Genomic DNA, 27235 nt, shown 5'->3' with positions numbered 1-27235 from the left:
TCAACTCCGGCACCGGGCATCCTGCTGGCACCGGCATTAGATCAGCAGCAGCTGGCCTCTCCGGCACCGTCCCATCCTCAATCGGTGACTGGTTCCCCTATACCTCGGGGTAGAGATCAGACTCCAACACATAGGAAGTCATTATCAAAGACCCATCACAGACACAGGTCTTTTTCCCCACCTGCTTCACCAAGAGGGCGGAGTCGCTATCACGACTATTTTTCCCCCGCTCGGATGATGTACAGTCGGCATGGTTATAGGGATGCGGTGTATTTAGATGCACATCGATCCCGTTCACAATCCCGGTCGCCCTCCCGTCTCTCGAGATACGGATCGGTGAGGCGCTCCCCCTGCTGCGTTTATTATATCCAGCATGATAGCGCACGTTCTTCCCGATACCCCTCTCCGTCACGCTCTGAACGTTGCTGTGACCGATATCATAGATCGTATGACGATCGCCTCTACCGTCATCGTTCACCTTTATCGCACAGAGGGTCTTCTCACATCTGCCAATCACCGTTAACGGACTACTCACACCATAAATCACAATCACTACACTCACCTTCTCCAGTCAAAAGCTCAACAATTCAGTTAGACCAATCCGAACCAGAGGAGGGTCAACTATCAGAAACGGAAGAACCTAAACCGGAAACTTCCCCGGCGGACTGCCCATCGTCTTCCCCGGATGAAGCAATTTGCCCAGCTGAAATCTCCCCACCGGACGATCTGAAACATTTTCAGGATCTCTTCAAACGAGTGGCAGACACACAGGACATCCAATTAGCAGATGTGCCTGTTAAGAGACATCGCCTTCTGAAGAATATCCGCCCACAACAACGTGCGAAAGTAGCGCTACCAATCGATGAGGCGATTATGGAAGTAGCGGACGACATATGGCAAACCCCAACATCAATTGCACCTACAAGTAAAAAGGCTGATAGAAAATATTTTGTTCCAGCGAAGGGGTTGGACTTTTTATTTAATCACCCCCAACCCAATTCACTAGTAGTGGACGCAGCGCAACGTAGGAGTAAGGTGCCACAGTACAGAAATCCCCTTTCAGACAAGGACAATAAAAAATTGGATATATTTGGGAGGAAAGTGTACTCGTCAGCTACACTCTTACTTCGCATTGCGAATTACTCAGCCCACCTATCAAACCATAATTTTGATAATTACTCCAAATTAGCGGATTTATTGCACCATCTCCCAGACACCAAGAAGCCACTCCTGAAAGCAATAGTGCAGGAAGGGTACACATCGTGTAGCGCTGCGCTCCAGATCGCTATGGATGTGGCTGACACAGCAGCTCGGGCCGCTGCTACTGGTATAGCCATGAGGAGATCATCTTGGCTTTCGTCCGCAGGGGCACCGAAGGAGTGGCAGAGCAAGGTGGAGGATCTGCCCTTTGACAAACTTAAACTTTTTGCGGCAAACACCGATGAGGTCCTCCATTCGGGAAAAGACTCACGCACCACTTTACGTACACTGGGGATGTATACACCTTCCTTCAAACGTAGGCGTTATTTCCCATACCAATGGAGGTATGACTTCAATTTCCCTAGACAACAATCACGGCCCTTCGACAACCAGCGTCCTAGACAGCGCCCCCAGCGCAAGCGACCACAACAGAACCGTTCGGGCAATCAACAGTCTACTAAGCAACAGATTTGACTTGCTTGTCGAGGATACAAACCAATCTTCCATAGTCAATGCGGAATCTCACCATCTTTTTCACCATCGTTTACGCTCTTTTTACCACCATTGGTCTACGATCACCACAGACAGATGGGTGCTAGAGGTAGTTCAATCCGGCCTCTCCATCCCTTTTCTCTCTATTTCCCCTACCACTCCCCCCTCCCTGTCCCTCTTCAGGGACCCCTCTCACGAGAATCTATTGGAGCAAGAAGTTCAACGTTTGCTCACCATCGGGGCGATAGAGAGAGTTCCCAAGCAGTTTTGGGGGAAAGGCTTTTACTACCGTTATTTCCTCACACCAAAGAAGTCGGGAGGATGGAGGCCCATCCTGGACCTTCGAAGACTGAACCGGCACCTTCGAAAGCAGCGTTTCAAGATGGTAGCTTTATCGACCATTCTGCCGTCGTTGAACGAAAAAGATTGGTTTGCAGTCCTCGACTTGCAAGACGCTTATTTCCACGTAGAGATTCACGTGGCACACAGACACTTCCTTCAGTTCCAACTGGGGAGCGAACATTACCAGTACAGGGTTCTTCCATTCGGCCTGGCATGTGCTCCCAGAGTCTTCACCAAGATGCTAGCAGTGGTCGCGGCCCACCTACGCAGATTAGGGGTAACGATATTTCCCTACTTGGACGATTGCCTTCTAAAAGGTACGACCAACATGGAAACGTGTCATATGGTTCGGACAGTGTCCGACGAGTTTGCTACCCTGGGTCTTCTCATAAATTTGAAGAAGTCAACACTAGTTCCATCCCAAAATCTCATGTTCATAGGTGCACGCCTCGATTCAACCACGGCTCGCGCGTATTTACCGATGGAACGTTTTACAATGATCAAGGAATTGGTGCACACGGTGGTCCACGCTCCAACGATTCCCACACGTGTCTGTTTACAACTGTTGGGGCATATGGCGGCTGCCACCATCGTCGTGCCCAACGCAAGGTTACGTTTTCGTTGCCTCCAACACTGGTTAGCTACGGTTTACATCCCATTGAAGCACGGTATCCACAGACCTCTAGTGGTGCCGCAGTATGTCCGGGAATCCCTCCAGTGGTGGGTCAACCCGACCAATCTCCTCATGGGCGTTCCATTTCATCGCCCCCAACCTACTATACAAATAACGACAGATGCCTCCCTCATAGGCTGGGGAGCCCACATGGGCAATCTCACGGTCCAGGGACGGTGGTCGACAAGAGAAATGCTTTTGCACATCAATGTGCTAGAATTGAGAGCGGTGCGACACGCGTGCAGGCATTTTCAGTCACGCATTCGAAATACAACGACAAGGATTTTAACAGACAACATGGCGACTATGTTTTATATAAACAAGCAAGGAGGGGCGCGATCCCGTTCTCTTTGCACGGAGAGCATCCGTTTATGGAATTGGTGTATTACCAACAACACTGTTCTAACAGCTTCCTACCTGCCGGGTACCGACAATGTAGTAGCGGATTCTCTCAGCAGGCGCTTTCCACACGACCACGAGTGGGAGATTCGCTCGGACATACTGAATCGCATCTTCGGTCGGTGGGGATTTCCAGCGATAGACCTGTTTGCGACAGAACTCAATTCGAAATGTCCCAATTATTGTTCAAGAGCCGGGATAGGACGTCATTCGCTGGGGGACGCCTTCCTTCTCCATTGGGGGACGTCATTACTGTATGCTTTCCCACCAGTAGTGTTAATTCCCAGAGTTCTCGAAAAGATCAACGTAGACAAAGCTCGGGTAATCCTTCTCGCGCCAGCATGGGCTCGCCAGCCTTGGTTCTCAACGCTTCACCAGATGTCAGTGAAAGTGCCATATCCTCTACCTTCCCTTCCGAATCTGTTGACCCAGGACAACGGATTCCTCAGTCACCCGCGACCGGAGGTCCTACACCTCACTGCGTGGATGCTGACTGGTTTACCGATTCCGAGCAATCCTGCTCCCAACGAGTCAAACAAGTGTTGATGCATAGCCGGAAACAATCTACTCGTACTGCTTACACAGCTAAGTGGGCAAAGTTCCAAGCATGGTGTGCAGACAATAAAGTGGACTCGCGTTCTGCACCCTTACCTTGTGTACTGGACTATCTCTTGCAACTTCATGACAATGGTTTGACAATTGCATCGCTACGGGTGCATCTGGCAGCAATTAATGCATTCCATCATAGGGTTGGCGATAGTTCGTTGTTTGCTCACCCCACTACGAAGAGATTTCTGAAGGGCCTCTTGAATCTCCATCCCCCGCGGAGACCTCCCCCCCCCCGCATGGAATCTGGACCTGGTCCTACAAACTTTGACTCGTCCCCCTTTCGAGCCCTTAGCCACAGTAACACTACACTTACTTACGCTCAAACTGGTTTTTCTCTTAGCCCTCACCTCAGCTCGCAGAGTGAGTGAGATAGCAGCCTTCATGGCTTCTCCGCCATACACAGTTTTCTCGAAAGAATCAGTAACCTTGAGGACCCATCCAGCGTTTATTCCGAAGGTGTCTTCTGAATTCCACATAAATGAACCGGTGGTCTTACCGTGCTTCTTTCCGAAACCTCATACCTCAACTCAAGCAGCGCACTTACATACTCTGGACGTGAGAAGGGCATTGGCGTTCTACATCGACAGAACACAGGGCTTTAGGAAAACAGACCGTCTGTTGGTTGCAATAGCGGGTCACTCAAAAGGACAGCCTTTAACTTCTCAGCATATTTCTAAGCTCATAGTTTTATGTATATCAATGTGTCATTCGCTGCGAGGGAAGCCTCTCCCCTCTCGCCCTAAAGCTCATTCAACTAGGGCAGTGGCTGCCACTACGGCCTTCCTCAGTGGAGTGTCATTTCGCGATATTTGTAGAGCAGCAACATGGTCTTCATATGGAACTTTTATGAAACATTACGCTATAGTAGAACACTTTGCTTCAGATTTCTCCGTAGCTACAGCAGTACTAAACCGTGCTGATAGTCTTGGTTCCGGAGCGCTGTGATTCTGCTCTGTGTACTGCTCCGAAGTCACCTAGAGTGGAGCACCCACGGGGCCACTCGAAGAAGAAAGAGAAGTTACTCACCCTGTGAAGTAACGATTGTTCTTCGAGATGTGCCCCGTGGGTGCTCCACGACCCGCCCTTCCTCCCTGCTCCGGAAAAATTTCTCTTCTTAATGTCTCTTTCAGATGAGCGGATGAGAGGAACGGACGGTTGCCGGCTCGCGCGCGGCTGATCAAAGGCGCGAACGCTATCCTGGTGAATCACGCATGCGCGAGCCGGCGGGAGCACGGCTATGAAAAGTCTCCGAGCTGCGGCGCCGGGACGGGACCCGACACCTAGAGTGGAGCACCCACGGGGCACATCTCGAAGAACAATCGTTACTTCACAGGGTGAGTAACTTCTCTTTTGATGTCTCTAAGGCAAGCTTCATTCCATATATAGTTGTATTGGGCACATACAACTCTCTACTCCCTCTAACATCTCATAAACTTGAATATATAATGGCTACTAAAAAGATGGACACACAAAAATACTGTGCACATGCACGCCCACTGATCTCAGTTTATCTGATAACCAGGGCTCGACAATCTATGTAATCTATTCACCCATGTGCAGATCACTGTACAGCGCGGCTAGTGAGCAGGGCTCGCCGCAGCTTAGCATTCCAAAACAAATCTAGTTTAACAATACAACTATTTATTGATGTAGTTTAGATGTCTTATGTGCTATAGTTAACATAATTGGTTGACAAGTATGTTAAAACAGTGGCATTGTTAGCTGATTGTAATTAGTTTGAAGATTGATTAAGTATAGCCATAAACGATTTAAGTTTTAGATGTGGCACAAGTTCTCCCTTCTATTTTTGGTACTTAGTTAAGGAAATATAAACTGTTTGGGTTAATAGTTTTTCATGCATTCAAACCACAATTAAAAAGTAGCCTGTTTCTATAAGAACAATAAAGTAGAGATTTAAGGTACATTTCCCACTCTTGAAAAAGAGCTTTGTGTGAGCTGGAAATCTTGTCTCTGTCACCAAAACAAAACAAAACAAAATTTTGAAGTGCAAAGGTGTAAAAGCCAACAAAAAAGGGGAGGGGGCAGCCAAAAATGTTTTTGCTTGGGGCAGCAAAAAACCTAGAGCCGGCCCTGATTCTTCTGAGCTTCTCTACCCACAGACTATGATTGGTCTGGGGGTGGGAGAGTGCCTTTGCCCCCCCATCCCTAGGTTTCCCCTAGGCTCCCATGCCCCTAGCAGTGGGAGGAAACATCCCATGCTCCCCTGCCTCCAGGCCAATCAGGGCTTGGGGGCAGAGAATTGTGCAAAGTCTCCTCCCACCCTGTAACTAGAAAGGCCAGTAGCACTATGATAGATTTGGTTTGGGGTGGGGGGGGTTATACTTTGGAAATCTTCAAAGTCCATTCAACAGAATGTGACATTTTAAAAAGGCAGAGGATTAATGTTCTTCCATAACGTGCATAGTGCTTTTAATTAGGGATGTCTTTTGATGTGCGTTAACGTCTGCAATTAATGCAGGGCAGAATTAATGCGTTAATTTTTTAACTCATTAATCGCAGGTGTTAATGCTGCGCTGCCCCTTTGAAATGCCACCAGTGTGTTTCAAAGGGGCAGTGCATTAGGAGCCTGAGATCAGCTGGAGTTCCCAGCTGACCCTGGGCTCCATGCAGCGCTGTCCCTTTAAAGCACAGGAACGGCACTTCAAAGGGGCAGCGCAGTGGAGCCAGGGACTAGCTGGACACTCCAGCTGACTCTTCAGCCATTACCTCTCTTTGGTGAAAATCAATGTCTCTCCTTCTGCACTAGTATTTTTTCCAGACAGCACAGGTCCATGCATTCAGATATCCAGAGCAACCTGAACTGCCTAAACAGTCTTCACTTTGCTTTCTTCTCAAAGGCTATCGACAGTGTAATTGCCAGCCATTGAGAGTACCATCTAGTGATGAGTATCATAAAAACAATAAAAGTTTCTAGATACAGGCTAAAAGATTGCACAATCAAAAGGCTCTGAGTAACAGTACTGGATTCTCAATGGCGCTTCAGGGCTGGGCCACTCCACTCTGAGGTCTTGTCCCCATTCAGCCTCTTGGCATTCACTCCTCTCCATTCCTCCCCACTGGTTGCTCCTTTCTGTCTTCTCCTCTCCTATTGTGAGTAATGGACAGAGCCTCAAGGTTGGGGAAAGAAGCTGATAGTGGGCAGGGCCATGTCCACACATTAGGACCCAGAAAAGTTGATTCTGATCCTGATGAGTAATCCCAGAAAGTTCAAACCTATTGACAGCTGAAGTGGACTATGGTATTTCCCATCTGAATGACCCTTTACCATGGATGCACAAAGAAACAACTCTCAGGGAACAAGAAAATGACTCAAACCCTAATGAAAGACTGAAACTGAGAACAGAATAGGAGAAGGGGTATTTGAGGAAAGTGCGTGGTCAAGAATAAAGTGCTGGTAACTTCTCCTTTCTAGGTAGTTGACACAGTGGGCTTATGGAAATGTAATAGAATGTAGATGGAGGGAGACTTTAGTGTGTGTCAATTGTTAACTATTTAACTCTTACTTTTACTCACACACAATGTATTTTTTCTTTAATAAGGAAGATTAAAGATTGTTTTAGAGCTGATCCCTCATAAGGGACAGTGCTGTGAGTGTGGGAATTTAGAGATGTGCCCTGAAGGTTGGGAACATCATATGGCTGAGTGCAGGAGCTTATTATAGAAGCTCTCTGGTTTTATTAAAGTTTTATTCCCCTCTCATTCAAGGGTTTGCTGTTTTAGTGAATCCCAAGATTGTTACAGGTCTGTTCCAAAGAACCTCATCTGTTATACCCTTGAGTAAATACGCCACCATACACGTCCTGGATCAGCTGCCTTCTTCCCTGTAAATGTTCACTCTTCCCTAACATCTAAATTGGTTTCCTTTTCCCTACATCTCCCTGTCATTGCGTTGCTTGCTCTTTTAAGGGAAGTCCAAGTCTAGACTAGCCACAAAGAGCTAAATTTAAAGAGAATGAGACCATCTAGGCAATTAAAGACATCTGAGCCTGATAGAAGAACTTCTCAGTTTGATGGCATTTAAGGGAAAGGAGCTTGTAGGGATTGCAGACCTCACAGAGAAGCAGTTTGCAATACCTGAGCCCCAGAGAGAGAGATTTATTTCAACTTTTTTTATTTAATAAAGTGCAACCCAAGCTGGGAATTTTGTTTCAGGTCCTTTTGGACTGTGTAAATGGTAGTCTCCAAGGTGCTGCAGGCCTAGTAATTGTTTAAGTTTTTTCTATAGCAGACTAACATAGTTACCCCTCTGAAACTAGCTCAGCAGGGAATCTGCCTGAAACAGGCTGAGCTGTCAGGGATTTACCTCTCCGCCCTGGGGGTATGTCTACACTACAAAGTTAGTTCGAACTAACGGACGTTAGTTCGAACTAACTTTAATAGGTGCTACACTAGCGCTCCGCTAGTTCGAATTTGAATCGAACTAGCGGAGCGCTTAGTTCGAACTAGGTAAACCTCATTTTACGAGGACTAACGCCTAGTTCGAACTAGCTAGTTCGAACTAAGGGCTGTGTAGCCCTTTAGTTCGAACTAGTGGGAGGCTAGCCCTCCCCAGGTTTCCCTGGTGGCCACTCTGGCCAACACCAGGGAAACTCTATGCCCCCCTCCCAGCCCCGGACCCCTTAAAGGGGCACGGGCTGGCTACGGTGCCCGTGCCAGGTGCAAGCCTGCCAGCACCCAGCTAGCAGACCCTGCACCTGGCACGGCACAGCGCCACCCACCCGATGCCCCCCAGCCCACCCCCTCTTGCCGGGACCAGGCTGGCGGCTCCCGGGAGCTTGCCCTGGACCGCAAGAGGCGGGCACCTTCCTGGGCTAGTGCGGACATCGTGGACCTCGTCCACGATCTCCGCACTAGGCACAGGAAAGTGGCCGTCTAGGGCAGGAGAGCTGCCAGCCTGGCCACCCAGGACCAGGTGTGCATGAAAATCAAGGGGGTCCACTGAGACCCCCGACACTGAGCCCTGAGCTTACAATGGCCGTACTGGGTCAGACCAAAGGTCCATCTAGCCCAGTAGCCTGTCTGCCGACAGCGGCCAACCCTAGGGACCCTGGAGGGGATGGACCGAAGACAATGACCAAGCCATTTGTCTCGTGCCATCCCTCTCCAGCCTTCCACAAACTTTGGGCAGGGACACCACTCCTACCCTCTGGCTAATAGGACTCCATTGACCCAACCTCCATCACTTTATCTCACTTCCCTTTCAACTCTGTTCTAGTTGTAGCCTTCACAGCCTCCTGCAGCAAGGAGTTCCACAGGTTAACTATTTGCTTTGTCAAGAACAACTTTCTCTTACTAGTTTGAAGCCTGCTACCCATTCCTTTCCTTTGGTGTCCTCTAGTCCTTCTTGATGGGAACTCAGGAAGAACTTTTCTGAATGCACCCTCTCCACCCAACCCCTGCTTTTAGAGACCTCTATCCTGTCCCCCCTCCGTCTCCTCTTTTCTAAGCTGAACAGTCCCAGTCTCTGTAGCCTTTCTTCATCTGGGACCTGTTCCCAACCCCTGATCATGTTAGTTGCCCTCCCCTCTCCCAGCCTTTCTCTTCCCCTCTCCCACCTCCTTTTCCCAGTCTCCCCCAGTTTTTTTCAATAAAGACAGAGTCAATGTTGGAAGAAACGTTATCTTTATTTTGTACATCAATAAGAAGGGGGGCTAGGGAAGGGTAAGTGGAAGGAGGTGAGGGAGGAATGGGGTACGAGCCCCCGATGGGGAGGACTGGGCTGGCTCTGCGGGCTTCTGGGGGTGGAAGCTCTCCTGCAGCCCCCCAATTACTCCCTCTCCCCAGATGGCAGCCTGCGGCAAGTGCAGCCGGGCTGATGGCCGAGTGGTGTGATGTGCCCAGTGTGGGCACTCAGGGCACTCCAAGCCAGAACTTCTTTGCAAGCGGGGCACCCCTTAGAACTGTCTGTCCGGGGTGGGGGTCGGGACCCTTTAAGCGCAGCCCTCGGCTAGCCTGAGACAGCATCTCCATGCTCTAAGTCCTCCTTTTATGCCCTGCCGGCACTGCTTCCGGCCATCCTTAAGCCCTGTTCAGAGTCCACTCAATGTGGACTTACTAGTTCGAACTAGCAAAACGCTAGTTCGAACTAGTTTTTAGTTCTAGATGCGTTAGTTCGAACTAGCTTAGTTCGAATTAACTAATTCGAACTAAGTTAGTTCGAACTAACTTTGTAGTGTAGACATACCCTGGGCTACTTCCTACCAGATTCACCAAGGGAAATGTTGCCAGTTTACTCTGGATGTTCCCTGCTGACTACCCTCCACAATTCAGTCCATCCGTAGCTCTTCCTGCAGAGCTGTGGCAGCAGCTCCTTCCTCCATGGCAGTCAGCCAGCCAGAGCTGCTCTGCCAGCCTTTATACCTGTCCTGCCAGTTGGAGCATGCCCAGTAGTACTGCGGGGGTAGGGCTCTTTCAGCCAGATAGCCCTGGTTAACTCTTCCAGGCCCAGTGTGGGGTTGGTACACCCCCATCATAGTTGGACATTAGGAGAAACTTCCTAATGGTCAAGATGGTTAAACACTGAAATAAATTGCCTAGGGAGGTTGTGGAATCTCCATCACTGGAGATATTTAAGAGCAGGTTAGATAAACATCTCTCAGGGATGATCTAAATCGGGGTGGGCAACCTTTTTTGGTTTGGGGGCTGTGACCCAGAGAAAAATCAGTTGGGATCCAGAGGCTGTGAGGAGGCAGCAAGGGGGCTGGAGTGCTGTGCTGGGAGAGGCCCTAAGCCTCAAGGGCCAGATCCAGGCAACCCAGGAGCCTCTTCCAGCCCCCAGTTTCCCCACCCTTTATCTAGATAGTACTTAGTTCTGCAGTTAGGGCAGAGGACTGGACTTGATGATCTCTCAAGGTTTCTTCCAAGTTCTAGTATTCTGTGATTCTTATGAGCAATACCCCTCCTCATGCTTGAAGATCTCCAAAGCATTTAGGCCCACCTCCAGCACAAACATCAGCACTAGCATCTCTGAAGGGAATAAACATCTTTTATTAATAGAACTTCTACAGTATAAACATTCTGAAGAGCCTGAACAACAACTTGGCAGAGATCAGTAATATAATTAGTTCATTCTGCAAATTACCAGTGTTTTAGATTCTTCCATGCTGGGAAAAATACTGTGACAGATACAACTGTTTAAATTCTGTAGCTGATAACACACTAATATGCTTTTCCTGACTAGTGTGGACAGGATTCCCTGTCCCCCCCATAACAATTATATTGTTCAAAGCATACTGTAAGTTACCCCCAAACCCTTGCTTAGGGCATTTTGGCATTATAAATACCACATGTCCATGCACAGCACCTGCAATGCTGTACAAATATTCTCATCATTGAGCTTGTGGATCCACCCATTCCTTTTCTCCATCCATGATGATTAGTACATGCCTTATTGCCCCCTTCTCACACTTTCCACCATGACTGCATGAGGTGGGGGAGGAGGCATGTGGTGGGACTGAGTCTCATGGATGGGTCAAGTGGGATCACCTTCCTCCCAAACTAGGATTGGACCTCCTGCCTCTGCATCCATCCGAAAGAGAAGCCAAAGGGAGAAAAATAGTCAGCAACAGAAATGAAACAACTAGACAGCTGCACAACATAGTGCAAAATAATTTAGATACCATGCAAGCGCCCTACTTCTTCATATAACACCAGACCTAGTATCAATCTGTCAGCAGTTCAGGGGTGGAGCTGAAGTCACAGCAATGTGACTGGAAGGATGCAGTGGGGTGCACGCTGTGGCCCTTACAGCACAGGCATGCAATCTTGGGAAGACAAACTATTTGCAGCATCCATGGGAACACAAGCATAAGGAGGTGCAAAATATAAATATACCATAGACATTCGGGCTACGTCTAGATTGGCATGATTTTCCGGAAATGCTTTTAACGGAAAAGTTTTCTGTTAAAAGCATTTTCGGAAAAGAGCGTCTAGATTGGCACGGATGCTTTTCCGCAAAAGCAGTTTTTGTGGAAAAGCGTCCGTGCCAATCTAGATGCGCTTTTCCGCAAAAAAGCCCCGATCGCTATTTTCGTGATCGGGGCTTTTTTGCGAAAAACAAATCTGGGCTGTCTACACTGGCCCTTTTGCGCAAAAGTTTTGCGCAAAAGGACTTTTGTCCGAACGGGAGCAGCATAGTATTTCTGCAAAAACACTGACAATCTTACATGAGATCGTCAGTGCTTTTGCGGAAATTCAAGTGGCCAGTGTAGACAGTTGGAAAGTTTTTCTGGAAAAGTGGCTGCTTTTCCGGAAAAACTGGCCAGTCTAGACACAGCCTCTGTGCCTTCCCCACAGGCTGTATGAGCTCAGTGCAGCAATCCACAGGCCCACCAGTAACTGAATGGAGGGTGTTTGTAGATACCATGCCTCAAGAATATATTGCCTCATGCAACAGTGAGGTTCCCTAGCACAGACAACCTACATCACTGATAGCATGTTAGAATATTAAAATCTAACAATGCATAGTTCTCAGATAGGCATTGTTTGTCTGGGACCTATCTGTATACTTAAACATCATTGTAGGTGGTGCAGTTCAGTTTTCACTACAGAAGAAACCCTTGCCAATCCAAATTTAAAATCATTTGTTAGAAGTGACTACTCCCCATTCACTATTTTCTCTTCTGTTAAATTACATTTAATTTTCTAGAGGCCAAGAACTGTAACAAAATAATGTTGACCCAAGTGCATTTGCTTTAGTCTTAAAATTTTGTTATGGTTATATCATAAAGTATTATCTTTGTCAGATCAAATAAGCACCATTTTGAGCATCTTCATTTAGTCACAGTGTACTTGAAAATAAAAACTGTGCTTCTCAATTCAGACTGTTGGGAGGGAGCTGCTGCTCCATTTGATAGACTTCCTGGTCACCAATGATAAGAGCGATCCGGTTGTTACAAAGCTAATTGATAGTACTCGGATTCATATCATGCCATCAATGAACCCAGATGGATTTGAAGCTACAACGGAGCCTGATTGTTTTTACTCAGAAGGACGGTAAGGATGTGTGGGTTTTATTTGACAGTGAGGGAGGGGGCAGAGGAAACCGTAAGCAGAGAAGTTGTTGTTTTATTAACATTTAGAGATAACTAAGTGGTTGGATCAAACTTGCTGGATAAAATAGCCTCAAAGCTACACTAGGGATATATTTTGAGCCACAATCTTTAGAAAGCACATTAATGGGGCACAGGCAGGCCCACCGATGGGGGTGGGGTGAGAGCAAAGGGTGCAATTACCCCAGGCCTTGTAATTCAAAGGGGTTTGGGGTTTTGGTCACTGCCACTGCCAAAGTAACAGTGGCTGAAGACACGGGACCCTTTAAATCACTGCCAGAGTGCTGCACCATGTACTTTTTGCAGCACTAAGGGCTAGCGCCTCGCACTCTGGGAAGTACTGAGGGATAGCTGCCCCTAGCCCCGTCCCTTCTGGGAGTGATGAGACAGGGCCATGTAGGCCCATTTGCTTAGGGGTCTGCAAAGGCTGTCTGCTGAGAGAGAAAGTGTGGATATGCAAATGTGCTTGGAGATCAAAGGCAGGAGGGAGGAGAGATAGAATGTCAGCACTGAACTAGAGACAAATGATTGTCGTTTTTTAAGTGATATATCCTTGGATTATTCTGGATTCAGACTTATAGTATAACTTTTCAGGATCCTAAGATGTCAAAAAGTAAAGACAATCACAAGGACTTCAATTGAAAATCTCAAATGTTCCTAATCAGGAGCAGTTGCCCCCAACCCTTTTTTAAGATGAGGTAGATGAGAGATTCATTTTAAGTTTTCGGGGAGGGGGAGAGACATGAATACAATTTTAACAATGCCTATGCCAAACTGGGTGAAGCCTCCACTCCTGACCAGATCCACCAAGAAATAAAATTTAAGTGTTCACATTGAAACTGGACATTTTATGCAGTACAAAAGCACAGGTGATTCCATCCCACACTTCTTGTGCCTCAGTTGGGATTTCTATTTTGAGCCAATTTTAGGCGCAAAGATGGAACAGACAACTATAGAGGGAGCTCTGCATAGATAGGAAGGTGCTATGTAATGTTTCCTCTAAAGCAGGGCTGGCTTTACTTTTAGAGCACATCTCCACAGAGAATTTTAGGCAATTCTTTGACAGTTGGTCTAGCACCAGTGTTGCTAGCATAGACGGCCAGTGCCCACAGCATTTTTATACCTCTGGGTATGTCTAGACTACATGGCTCCGTCGACAGAGCCATGTAAACAGTTTACCCGGCATAGTCACTGAAACGGGGATTTAAATAATCCCCGCTTCATTAAAATAAACGTGGCTGCCACGCTGTACTGACGATCAGCTGATCCGGGACATAAGGGATCAGTCGGCAGAGGCTTCCCCAGCCGACAGATCCGCATCTAGACTGCCATGCTGTGCCGGATCAGCTGATTGTTGGCCCAGCGCAGTGGCCATGTTTATTTTAACAAAGCAGGGATTATTTAAATCCCCACTTCATTGACTATGCCGGGTAAACTAGTTTACATGGCTCTGTCAACAGAGCCATGTAGTCTAGACATACCCTCTATGTCCATGTTGATTTTATCCTATTAAAACAAGATAAAAATATATCATCAGAGATGTTCACATTAGCTGCAATGAAACTACACTGACTATTGGAAGGAGAAATGTCAAGTTCCCAATTAAGACAAAGCCCATCTATGCTATTGAAAGTCAGAGTTACAATGTTGTATTAAAACAGTCTTGATAATGTGGATGAGGTTACACAAATGGAGCATTTAAGGGGTATTGCACTAATGGCAGCTGACTCTGCATGTGTCAAGTATTTGATGCCAAAAACCCCACAATCATTGGGCCACTTCTGCATGTTGTATGTTCTAGTGCTATTGCTGGTGACCCTACAGAGACCAAAAGTGTTAGAACATTTTTAACAGCTAGAGAGATAGGACAGAAAAAGATAAGGAAGAGAAATGCCCAGTGGCAGAGAACAAATTCATGAAGTTGGGAAGTTAAATAAGCACAGTGCCCACTCCTGCAACTCATATTCATGCAAGTAGTCATTCTGATTGTACCAGGACTATTGAACTAGTGCAAGCCCTGTTTTGGAGCAAGGTAGAGATTTATTCCTGAAACAAGTTGTTATGATTTTTATATAGAGGATGAGATTATTTTTCCATTAGAGAAAGTTTCCAAAAAATTGAGCTAACCCAATGAGATTTTTTTTAAATTAACACCAAAGTTAAATATTAATCAGATGGGTAGACTGTCCTCCTAGTAGAAAAAATAAAGAAAGCAGCATTTAAAATACAGAGGGAAGGAGTGTTTAAACTTACACTGTCAGAAGAAAAAAAATACTTTGGATATATATAAAGTTTTTATTGTCACATGTTTGGGATGACTGCATTACAGTCTGGCAGTCTTGTGTGAGTCATGTTTTCTTTCAAAAGAAGCAGAAAATCCTTTTATGCCATACCCACCCTTATTTGGCTTATGCAACAATGTGGTATTTTACTATGGTATGTGTGACATTTCAAGCATCACTTCCAATGTCTCCACTTATCAGTATTTTAATTACTTTACAGTAATCACCTATTGTGGGCAGAGGCTAGTAGTATCCCCAGTACAGTTTAACGTCACTATTTCATGATTTGTGAAAACATATTGGCTACGTCTACACTGGCATGATTTTCCGGAAATGCTTTTAACGGAAAAGTTTTCCGTTAAAAGCATTTTCGGAAAAGAGCATCTAGATTGGCACGGACGCTTTTCCGCAAAAGCACTTTTTGCAGAAAAGCGTCCGTGCTAATCTAGGCGCGCTTTTGCGCAAAAAAGCTCTGATCGCCATTTTCGTGATCGGGGCTTTTTTGCGCAAAACAGTACTGTGCTGTCTACACTGGCCCTCTTGCGCAAATCATTTGCGAAAGAAGGCTTTTGTCCGAATGGGAGCAGCATAGTATTTCCGCAAGAACACTGACGATCTTACATGAGATCGTCGGTGTTCTTGCGGAAATTCAAGCGGCCAGTGTAGACAGCTGGCAAGTTTTTCTGCAAAAGCAGATGATTTTGCGGAAAAACTTGCCAGTCTAGACACAGCCATTTTGTAATGCTCATACCAGCCATGTACTGTTCCAGTAACTCTGTTCTTAGTTGTCACTAACACAGATCCAAAGCATTGTGAATCTATTCAGAGGCACTAGATTAACAAATATAGAACTGTATTCTCTCTTTCAAAGGTTCAACAAGAATGGGAAAGATCTGAATAGGAATTTCCCTGATGTCTTCAGCAGTAACAATGTCACAATCCAGCCAGAGACTCAAGCCGTGATAAATTGGATAAAAGACGAGTCATTTGTGCTTTCCGCTAACTTGCATGGTGGAGCACTGGTTGCCAGTTACACATTTGATAATGGTAACCCAGGTAAGCTAATATTAGGGTTTCCTCTTTGGAAAGCTTTTTCTGGCAGCTTCGGCGTGAGCAAAACAAAATACCTAATATGTTGGGGGAGAAGCACCAGACTTACATCAGTACTAAGAATTTCATTGGATCACACAAACTGATGTGTAGGTTTGGAACTTCATATGCTTTTTTATCTAAGACAGTATAGTGTGTCTTAACATTAACTTGGTCTGTACCATCTTTATTATACAGCTATTGGCTCTTTAGAAGACTATAGCAGATCCCCAGATGATGATGTTTTCATACACCTTGCAAAAATCTACTCTTCCAACCATGCCAGCATGTACAAAGGGAATCAGTGTGAGAATAAACCAGTCTTTCCACATGGCATTACAAATGGGTATGCCTGGTATCAACTGCAAGGTAAAAAATTCAGTGTTTTCCCATTTTCTCTGATCTTCACTGCTTTTATTTTATCTTCCAACATGTACTTGCCAACACACCTCTACATTCATAGATAGCAAAAGCTCTGTGGCTTGTCCACAATGGAGTTTAACTCAAGTGAGCTGATTACTAATTAACTTGAATTTGCCAACATATTTGCAAGTGCTAGTCTGGGCACTTCAGGACACAAGCATTTGCGGAGCATCCAGAGTAGCATGTACAAATATGTTAGCTAACACAAGTTAATGGGCCAGCTTCCACTGCTTGGGTTTTCTGTTCCTCCCTGCCCTCAAGCCCATCTCTTTTACTGCTCCATCAGCCAGCAGTGTCACCTGTCAGTTGCACCTGTATTTCCCTTTTATGGTCCAGCAAGCGTACTTGTTCTCAGGCTTCTGGTGCCCCTTGCTGTCACCTCTCTTGGGTGCTTCTCTTTCCCTTCTGACTGGGTATCTCTGTCTGAACAGTTCTCTGCCTTCACTATCCTATCATCAGTAACCAATTTCTCCCAAAGTAAGTTTCTCTTGTTCTCTCTTCAGAGACTAACAGAAGGATTGGTAACTTCTTCTTCGAGTGATGTCCCCGTGGGTGCTCCACTACAGGTGTCGGGCTCGTCCCGGCGCCGCAAACCGGAAACTTCTTCATAGCAGTAGCGCCCTCCGGAGGGCCGCGCGTGCGCAGTGTGTCCCGCGGCGTTCGCGCCTTTTCTGCGTCGCGCGGCCCGACCCGCCAGTTCCTCCTAACCGTCCACGGCCGCAGACGGATCTGGAACACGCTCCTCTCCTGAGGAGAAATCGTTTAGTCAAAAATTAGATATATGTTCAGTTGTTTTCCCAGTTAGCCCCTTCCCAACGTAGTGTTAGTCAGTTTTATATAGTTATTTAGTTAGTTAGATTGGTTAATTGTTTATAAAAAAAAAAAAAAAAAAAACCCTGTTACTTCAACCCCCTGTTTTAATCCCGGGGGTTACACCCGAACAGCGAACCATGCCCGGTTCTCCCGGGTTCAAGAAGTTCGCATCATGCGGCGAGGCTATGCCCGTGTCGGATGGCCACTCCCGCTGCATTCGCTGCCTAGGGGAGGGCCATATCCCTCAGAAGTGTGGCTAACGGTGCGCACGAGGCGTGACAGAGAGATGCGCCTTAAAATGCTCCTCTTCAACAAGGCTCTCCAGCCGCCGCCGACAACGGAGCGAGAGACCGAGGGTACGCACAAGACCAAAGAAAAGGCCTCCGCTTCGTCCAGGAGCCTAAGTGCGGCAGACTCGAGAGCCGCGTCGGGCCACCCACAGGCGATGGAAAAGCCTTCCAAAGCCCGTAGCACATCGGCGCCGAGCCCCGCACTCTCTCTGGCATCGGCCCCGCCAACCCGTCCGGAGTCGGCACCATCATCAGCGGCACCGAGCCTCCGAGCGGCACCGCAGCCGGATTCGGTGCGGTCCTCGGCACCGAGGCAATCGGCACCGTCGGCGCATGACCGTGCCCCGACTAAGACGGCACCGGTGGCCGACCCGGCACCGAAGCCTAAACAGGCACCGAAGCCTAAGCCGCAACAACCTAAGGCACCGGACACGGCACCGAGGAAACACTCGGCACCCAGATCCCATCCAAAGCCTAGCGATGCAGCCATTCCTCATCCTCAGGGCGCGTCGGCACCGCACCGCACCGACCGATCGCTGGAAGTGGAGGAGCCGTCCCAGTCTCCCGTTTCGGCACCGGATCCGACGACCTTACACCCTCAGGTGTCGGGACAAGAAGTGCTTCCGCCTTCCTCACCTCCTGCGCCTCAATCACCACGCCTTCCAGGGGAAATCTCTGATGGGGCCTCACTTATCTCGATCCCAGATAGCCCGGTCCCCCATACTTCTACAGCGGTACCGACGAAGGCACAGAGGAAAACACACCACCCTCGTACCCCTTCTCCAGGTTCGGACAGGGCAGCCTTCTCGCCTGGACCTTCGATTTCACCTCAAAGACGGCGGAGCCACTATCACGAGTACTCTCCTGCACGCCGTTACTATAGATCCCCGAGAAGGTCCATCACACCGCCTCACTATCACCGATCATACTACTCCAGATCGCCGTACCGTTACTCGTACCACTCTCTTTCCCCTCGATCACCTACCCGCTCCCGCTATTATCGTCATAGGAGCACTCTGTCCTATTCTCCACAATACTCTCATCGTGCGTCTCGTCACCGCTCACCGCATTCGGAGCGTTCACGATCAATATCGAGGCGCTCACCCTTGTCTCCGAGCGAACAGCAAATATATTCGCCAACGACCCAAGGCTCTATTCCACCGGCTCAACGCCCACCAGCGCCTACGGGAGATGCGTCCACGACTTCGGTCCCACAGGACGATACCACTCAGTCACCAGTGGCGGAACGCCAGTCAGTGGCCTCCCCGACAGATGTCGCTTCCTCTTCTCCTGACGATGCGGTGTTTAATGACGAACCCCCTCTAGCAGATGATTACAAACAGTTCCATGAGCTTTTTACACGGGTAGCAGATTCACAGAACCTACGCACCTCGGGGGCGCCTCCAAAACACCATCCGCTGCTCAGAAATTTACAACATTCTAGTAAATCCAAGCTAGCTCTTCCTTTCGATGCCGCGATATTGGAGGTAGCCAATGATATCTGGCAAACTCCGGCGTCTATGCCTCCTACCAACAAACGCACGGACAGAAAATATTTTATCGATGCCAAGGATGCAGAGTTTCTCTTTACCCATCCTGTTCCAAACTCTATCGTGGTTGACGCAGCACAGCAAAAGGCGAGATCCGCGCAGGCGAGGAATTCCATCGCGGACAAAGAGGCCAAACGCTTGGATTTGCTAGGCAGAAAGGTCTATTCATCTGCAACGGCCACATTGAGGATGGCGAACTACTCCGCCCATCTTGCCAACCACGACTTCGACAACTATTCGAAGTTAGTGCCGCTCATACAGCATCTCCCACATTCCAAAAGGGAGGTACTGAAGGCCATAGTGCAAGAGGGTTACACAGTGGCCCGTAATGCGCTCCAGATATCTCTCGATATCGCGGACTCAGCCTCCCGCACTACCGCGACGTCCATCGTCATGCGACGAGACTCTTGGCTCCACCTGGCTTCAGTGCCAAAGGATCTACACCCTAAAGTGGAGGACCTCCCATTTGACCGAGCATCCCTGTTCGCTCAAAACACAGACCAAGTGTTTCACTCAGGAAAAGACTCTAGAAATACGTTAAGAACGCTAGGGATGTACACCCCGCCCTTCAGGCGCAGGAGAGCCTGGCCATATAACAGGCAGAGGCCGCCTCCTTCTTCGGCTTCCTACTATACCAACCAACGATTTAGGCCATACGACCAGCATAGACAGAGGCAGCGCCCCCAACGTCGCCGCCAGCAATCTAACAAGGCCAACAACCAGCAACAATCTAGGCAGCAAGTTTGACGGACTGATCGAGAGTCTGCGAGCCATCCCTCAACTAGAACCCAACGCGAGAGTAACCAAACTCTTCAACCGCCGTCTGTATCCATACTCCCTTCGTTGGTTTGCCATCACCACAGACCGCTGGGTCAGGGAGATTGTAACCTCAGGACTCACCATTCCGTTCTCCACCTTGCCTCCCACCAACCCTCCCTCCCCACCCCTTTTCAGGGACCCCTCCCACGAAAACCTGTTACGACAGGAAGTAGTACACCTACTTACCATAGGTGCGGTGGAAATAGTTCCTCCCGAATTCCATCGCAGGGGGTTCTATTCCCGATACTTCCTCACAGAGAAAAAGTCGGGGGGATGGAGGCCGATACTAGACCTTCGCGGTCTCAACCGCTACCTGCGAAGATACAGATTCAAGATGGTTACTCTGGGTTCCATCATTCCAACACTACAAAAGGGGGATTGGTTCGCGTCTCTCGACCTGCAGGACGCATATTTCCACATTACTATCCATCCAGCTCACAGGAGGTTTCTGCGATTCACCGTCGGAGACGACCACTACCAATATGCGGTACTTCCCTTCGGCCTATCCGCAGCTCCGAGAGTATTTTCAAAGACCATGGCAGTCATAGCGGCATACCTCCGTCGAGCGGGGATCACCATCTTCCCTTATCTCGACGACTACCTCCTCTCGGCACCTTCGAGAGAACAAGCCGAGATGGCAGTTGCCACTACAAAAGGCATCTTCGAGACCCTTGGCCTAATTATCAATCTGCCAAAATCTACTCTAACTCCGGCCCAGTCCATCGTGTTCATTGGGGCCAGACTAGACTCTACCACTGCTATGGCGTATCTGCCTACGGACAGAGCCGACACCATTCGAGACCTATCGAACGTCTTGCTCACGGCCCCGAAGGTCCCTTACCTTACCTGCCTGAAACTATTGGGCCACATGGCCTCTACCACATACGTCATAGCCCATGCTCGCCTCCGTATGCGATGTCTGCAACATTGGCTCCTCATAGCCTACAAACCGGGCATTACCAATATCAACGCTTTCATAACCATCCCTGCCCGAGTCAGGAAATCTCTCGTTTGGTGGACTCTACCTGCCAATACTCTAGCAGGCGTTCCATTCCGGATCCAGCCCCCATCCATTCAACTGACCACGGACGCGTCCCTAATAGGCTGGGGGGCGCATATGTTGCACTACCGGACTCAGGGACTGTGGTCCCATCAGGAATCCCTACTCCATATAAACTTCCTGGAGCTCAGGGCAGTCTTCAACGCATGCCGCCACTTTGTCCACCACATACAGGGGACCACCATACAAGTCCTTACCGACAACATATGCACGGTTTACTACATCAACCGGCAAGGAGGGACCCGGTCCAGGACTTTGTGTGCGGAAGCAGTGCGCCTGTGGAACTGGGCGATCCGCCACAGGATCGCGCTCATAGCTTCCTATCTCCCCGGCAAAACCAATATAATTGCGGACACGCTCAGCAGATCATTCCACTCCCAACACGAATGGGAGCTCCTTCATTCTGTAGCCCTCGATCTGTTTCGGGCATGGGGTTACCCAGAGATCGACCTCTTTGCCACTCGCGACAACAGGAAGTGCCGCTATTACTGTTCGAGAGCGGGGATAGACAACCAATCCTTGGGGGATGCCTTCCTTCTCAATTGGGGGGCGTACCATCTCCTCTACGCTTTTCCCCCAATCCCGCTGATACCACGGGTAATACAGAAAATTCTATCAGACTCGGCGACAATAATCCTGGTGGCTCCCTTCTGGCCGCGCCAGACTTGGCTCACGCAACTCATGCAGATGTCGGCGTCCAGACCTCAACGTCTTCCACGGATCAACAACTTGATCTCACAACAAAACGGCAACCTTCTCCACCCGGATGTCGACCGCTTGCACCTGACAGCTTGGCTCCTAACTGGCTCCAGGGCCTAGAATTAACCTGCTCCCAAGCGGTCATGGATGTACTCGTGCAAAGCAGACGCCACAGCACCCAACGATCGTACATCTATAAGTGGCGTCGCTTCTCAGCCTGGTGCCAGCCACAAGCCATTAACCCCCTAAATGTGCAGATCCAGCGTATTCTGGACTACGTCCTGCATTTACACTCCCAAGGATTGGCCGCTGCTTCGCTAAAAGTACACTTGGCAGCTATTTCGGCTTTTCACGCTCCCATAGAGAGCTTTTCCGTTTTCTCTCATCCACTTACGAAGAAATTTCTCAAGGGAATTTCCAATATTTGTCCACCGCACAAGCCTATCCCGCAGCCATGGGACCTTGGCCTTGTACTGGACACCCTTACCCGCCCACCATTTGAGCCACTTGCGACTTGTGAGTTACAAATTCTCACGATAAAGGTTACCTTTCTCCTGGCGATAGCCTCAGCTCGGCGAGTTTCAGAGCTGGCAGCACTTTCAGCGGACCCTCCATACACGATGTTCACTCAGCAGGGAGTCTCACTGAGATGTCATCCATCCTTCTTGCCAAAAGTCAACTCGTCCTTTCATGTCAATGAACCTATAATCTTCCCTACTTTCTACCCCAAACCACACGCTACACCGGAGGAAGCCCGCTGGCACACTCTGGACATTAGAAGGGCATTGGCATTGTATCTTGACAGAACACGTCCATTCCGGAAGTCTCTGCGTTTGCTATTATCACTCGCTAATCGCTCTAAAGGTCATCAGCTGTCGTCCCAACGTATTTCCAAACATATAGTTAACTGTATCACCCATTGCTACACTCTCAGAGGGAAATCTCTGCCCTGTCCGCTAACCGCGCATTCAACCAGAAGTATGGCTGCCTCCACGGCTTTTATGAAAAATGTATCACTTAGAGACATATGCAGGGCAGCGACATGGTCGTCCGCATCCACCTTCGCTAGACACTATGCCCTTGACCGTCTCAAGGAGGCAGACACAGCAGTCGCTCAAGCAGTCCTTTCGTCCGTGCACAAGTAAATCCGAAGCACAATCAGTGCGAGGGTGACTGCTTCATACTCACCTGTAGTGGAGCACCCACGGGGACATCACTCGAAGAAGAAGAAAAGGTTACTCACCTTGTGCAGTAACTTCTGTTCTTCGAGATGTGTGTCCCCGTGGGTGCTCCACGACCCGCCCTCCTCCCTGCTTCGGAGATCTCTCTTGTATCTTGCAGATGTTCCGGCTAGGAGGAACTGGTGGGTCGGGCCGCGCGACGCAGAAAAGGCGCGAACGCCGCGGGACACACTGCGCACGCGCGGCCCTCCGGAGGGGGCTACTGCTATGAAGAAGTTTCCGGTTTGCGGCGCCGGGACGAGCCCGACACCTGTAGTGGAGCACCCACGGGGACACACATCTCGAAGAACAGAAGTTACTGCACAAGGTGAGTAACCTTTTCTTTTATAAGTTAACCACCCAGCATTGCCTATGCAGGCCTATTTTATTCTTAAGGTAAAAACACTAAAGAGAAAACATTAAAAACAATCAAATAATCTACATACAAGCTAATAAAGTAACTAGCGTTCACTCAACCCTATCATGAGCTCTGGAAGGAGGAGTCCTTCAGAATCACACCCAAAGGATTTCCTTCTGGTTTCAACTTCATCACAGGTTCAGCTCAGAACAGGCACATTCATGACAAGCTTAATCCACCCTTTATACAGTTCAGGGGTCTTTGATCTGGAGTTTCTATCACACAATTGGTTTCTCCACCCAGGGCATAAATTCAAAGGGATGGATTTAAAGTGGGTTATTTTGCATTCCCTTTACTCAGATATTTCCTAGGAAATCCACTTTACATGCATTGTTCCAAACAGTCCTTGGACATTCCTCCTATCACTTGTCCATTGCATGTCTTCTGGCTAACAAAGTTTCATGCGATTCCACAACAGTTCGTAAATATATGCATTTTTAATATAATGTGCCCCCTCAAGGTATTATACTTACTGCAATACAGCCGCTCTCCGAGTTACAAACGAGTTACAGACCAACACTTGGTCCGTAACTCGAACTGTTCGTAACTCGGATCCCATATAGTTACATGGCGACCGTGCTGTTCGTAAGTGCGGATCGCAGTTCGTAACTCGGATCCACGTTTATGACCACTTTGGTCGTAAGTGCAGATGGTTGTAAGTGGAGGTGGCCTTAAGTCGGGGAGCGGCTGTAAATTATATCTTAGTTTTATAAGGTTTGTCCAGAACATAACTGTTACATCTCCCCAGAGCTCCTCCTTAGCCAGCTGGTACAGCTATCTATCTATTGGCAAGCTGCCACTGAGGCTTCCCCCTCTCTTACTGCTGTCAGGACAGCTTTCTGCCACTCAAATATAGCAAACCCATTTCCTCCATTTGCACTTGCTCCTTCCTCTCCACCCCCACAATACACAAACAGAGAGAAGAGATTAGTTTTTATGCATTAATATAGATGCACATTGTCACAGCCCCCATGCGTTATGAACATTGGCTTATGTGTATGAAAAGGAATAACTTGATTATGCTTTATCGAAAATAGATCATATGACATGTCATTTTGCTGAATCTGTGCTTCCTATTTTTGTGCATGTATCATTCTTGTATATTAAGTTAGAAATATGAAGTGTGACTGTGCTAATAAAGACTGTTACTGATGCTGCAGAAACTTAATGATTCAGTATTCAAACCAACAACCCGTGAACAGTCTTGTTTGTCCTGTGAGCCCAAACTGTGGTTGGTTCCAGAAAAACATGTTGCCAGGCAGGCCATCTGACGCTGGAATCCATTTTGGATTCTGTACTTTTCCACTTAAGGTGAGAAAAATTTGAATTGAGCACAAAGAATCCTGTCTTGGGCAAAAGGAATGTAAGAGGGGGAAACAAAAAATAGGGGCAGTTGCCCAGAGACGTTTCTTACCACCTACGATGCCTGCTGGAAACATCTAAGACTGAACAGGAGGAAGAATTGTGCCCAGGCTAGGAGGGTACTTAGCTTGTGAAAGCGATGTTGAGAACAAGTGTTTAGGGAAGGTGCGGGCAGTCATTTTTGATGGGGGAGGTACTCCAAGAATTTGGAAAGTGGTCAAGGGTCGCACTCTTCTATGATATTAATTGAAGAGGTACAGCATCTGGGATGGCGGTTGGGTGAAGAAAGGGAGCTTGCGGTAAGGGACTGGGGTGCAGGAGGTGGTGTGAAGTTGGGGGGGGGAGTTTGGTTGATGGAGGAGGTTGTGACGTGGGGCAGGACACTAGGATGCAGGTGTTTGGGCTGTGACCTAAGGCAAGAGGGGCTTGTGACCTGGAGCAGGGGGCTAGGGTGTAGGAGGAAGTCCAGGGGTTTGGGTTGTGACCTGGGGCAGGAGACTGGGGTGCAGGATTTGGGAGAGGGTATGGGTACAGGAGGGGAAACAGTGTGTTGGGGTATCAGGGGCAGGCTCTGGCCAAGAGACTTACTTGCTCAACTCCTGGCTAGTAGCCTTCTCAGGCAGACACCTTGCACATATTTAGTAAGCTATTTCTAGATATTCAACAAGCCTTATTCCAAGTTTGGCAGAGCCTACATTCCTCCGAGAATTCTCCGTATTACAAATGCCAAATTCAGATTTTTAAAACCTACAGCAGGATGGATAAAATAATCATAATAAAATATATAATGGAATTGTATTAAATACTTTTAAAAAATACACAAAATTACAGGCAGTCCCCGGGTTACTTACAAGATAGGGACTGTAGGTTTGTTCTTAAGTTGAATCTGTATGTAAGTTGGAACTGGCGTCCAGATTCAGCCGCTGCTGAAACTGATCAGTTTCAACAGCGGCTGAATCTGGACGCCAGTTCTGACTTACATCCAGATTCAACTTAAGAACCCCAGGCATCCCCAAGTCAGCTGCTGCTGAAACTGATCAGCGGCTGATTCCAGGAAGCCCGGGGTAGGGGCTTCCTGTAGTCGCCACTGGTCAGTTTCAGCAGCGGCTGATTTGGGGACGCCTGGGGCAGAGCAGCTGGGGTGCTGCTGGGTTGGTCCAGTAGCGCCGCCGCTCCTCGGTGCTACTGGACCAACCCAGCAGCACCCCAGCTGCTCTGCCCCAGGTGTCCCCAAGTCAGCCGCTGCTGAAACTGACCAGCAGTGGCTGAATCAGGACGCCTGGGGCAGAGCAGCTGGGGTGCTGCCGGGTTGGTCCAGTAGCGCCCAGAGCGGCGCTACGGGACCAACCGGCAGCGCCCCAGCTGCTGTACCACAGGTGTCCGGAGCAAAGCTGCGGAGCACGGGGGCAGCGGGACAGCCCAGACGCGCCGTGGCTGTCCTGCTGCCCTCGGGCTCTGTGGCTTTGCTCTGCTTTGCTCCCCGTCCCCCTGGTCTGCAGACCAGGGGGACGGGGAGCAAAGCGACGGAACACGCGGGCAGCGGACAGCCCAGATGCGTCTGGGCTGTCCGCTGCCCGCGTGTTCCGCCGCTTTGCTTCCTCTCCCTGGTCTGTCGGAGACCAGGGAGAGGGAGGGCCCCGCTCGTAACTGTGGATCCGACGTAAGTTGGAGCCGCGTAACTCGGGGACTGCCTGTACATTTGAAATTGACAAGCTGGTGACTTGGATTCGATCATAATTCTGCATTCAGAACATAGAAGCCAGTGGAAAGACTTGTGCAAGAGAACAGCTGCAAAACAATGAGCCCTTCATGTGCTCAGTGGTTTCTGAGCTTTTAATTGATTCTTTGAAAACTAGAACGTCATCAGAAATAAGGAAGGCAGAGTAATTCTGTTCTTATTTCCCAGAACCTAAATGAAGTGAAACCACTAAATGGAAGCCCCAACCTTTTCCACATCTGACAAAAATTATATATTTTTGTCAGTCTTCATTGAAAAAAGTAACAGACTTACTATAACCTATTCAAATAATTTAAATAATAAACATATTCAAACAGTACATGTATGCTGTCAACGTTTTAAAGAAAGCCAAAACACTGAACTGGTGGAAGGTTTTGGCTAAGCCCCTGGAACCAGAAGTTTTACTACTAGTACATATTTTGACAGCAATAATTCCTTTAACAGAGGTAGAGAACATTTTCTTTGCTACAGTTTATTCAAGTAGTTCAGTTTATGAGCTGAATTCAAAGTTAAGAAACCAATCAGGAGTTGAAAATTTAGAAGCTTGTTTTCATTTTTCAAATCTATGAATAAAAATTCATTGCAAGAGAGTGAGTTCTGCTACTTCTAATATCTTGAAGAACATAGTGACTAAAAATGGTCTGGTAGCACTTTATAGACTAACAAAACATGTAGCTGGTATTATG

The 27235-nt window shown here is 48.2% G+C and overlaps 1 protein-coding gene across 3 annotated transcripts in view; it reads left to right on the top strand.

Annotated features, from left to right (window-relative positions):
* The window catches only part of CPM (carboxypeptidase M), an 80262-nt gene that overhangs the window by 40936 nt on the left and 12091 nt on the right, over positions 1 to 27235 (top strand). For all 3 annotated transcript variants that reach the window (XM_075931535.1, XM_006121581.4, XM_025183885.2), the window contains 3 exons: positions 12558 to 12730; positions 15940 to 16124; positions 16356 to 16526. In XM_075931535.1, coding sequence (XP_075787650.1) covers positions 12558 to 12730; positions 15940 to 16124; positions 16356 to 16526 — 529 coding nt within the window. The remainder of the gene's footprint in view (positions 1 to 12557; positions 12731 to 15939; positions 16125 to 16355; positions 16527 to 27235) is intronic.

Source organism: Pelodiscus sinensis, chromosome 1 (assembly GCF_049634645.1).
Source record: "Pelodiscus sinensis isolate JC-2024 chromosome 1, ASM4963464v1, whole genome shotgun sequence".
NCBI lineage: Eukaryota > Metazoa > Chordata > Testudines > Trionychidae > Pelodiscus > Pelodiscus sinensis.
This window is presented reverse-complemented; position numbering and strand designations above follow the sequence as displayed.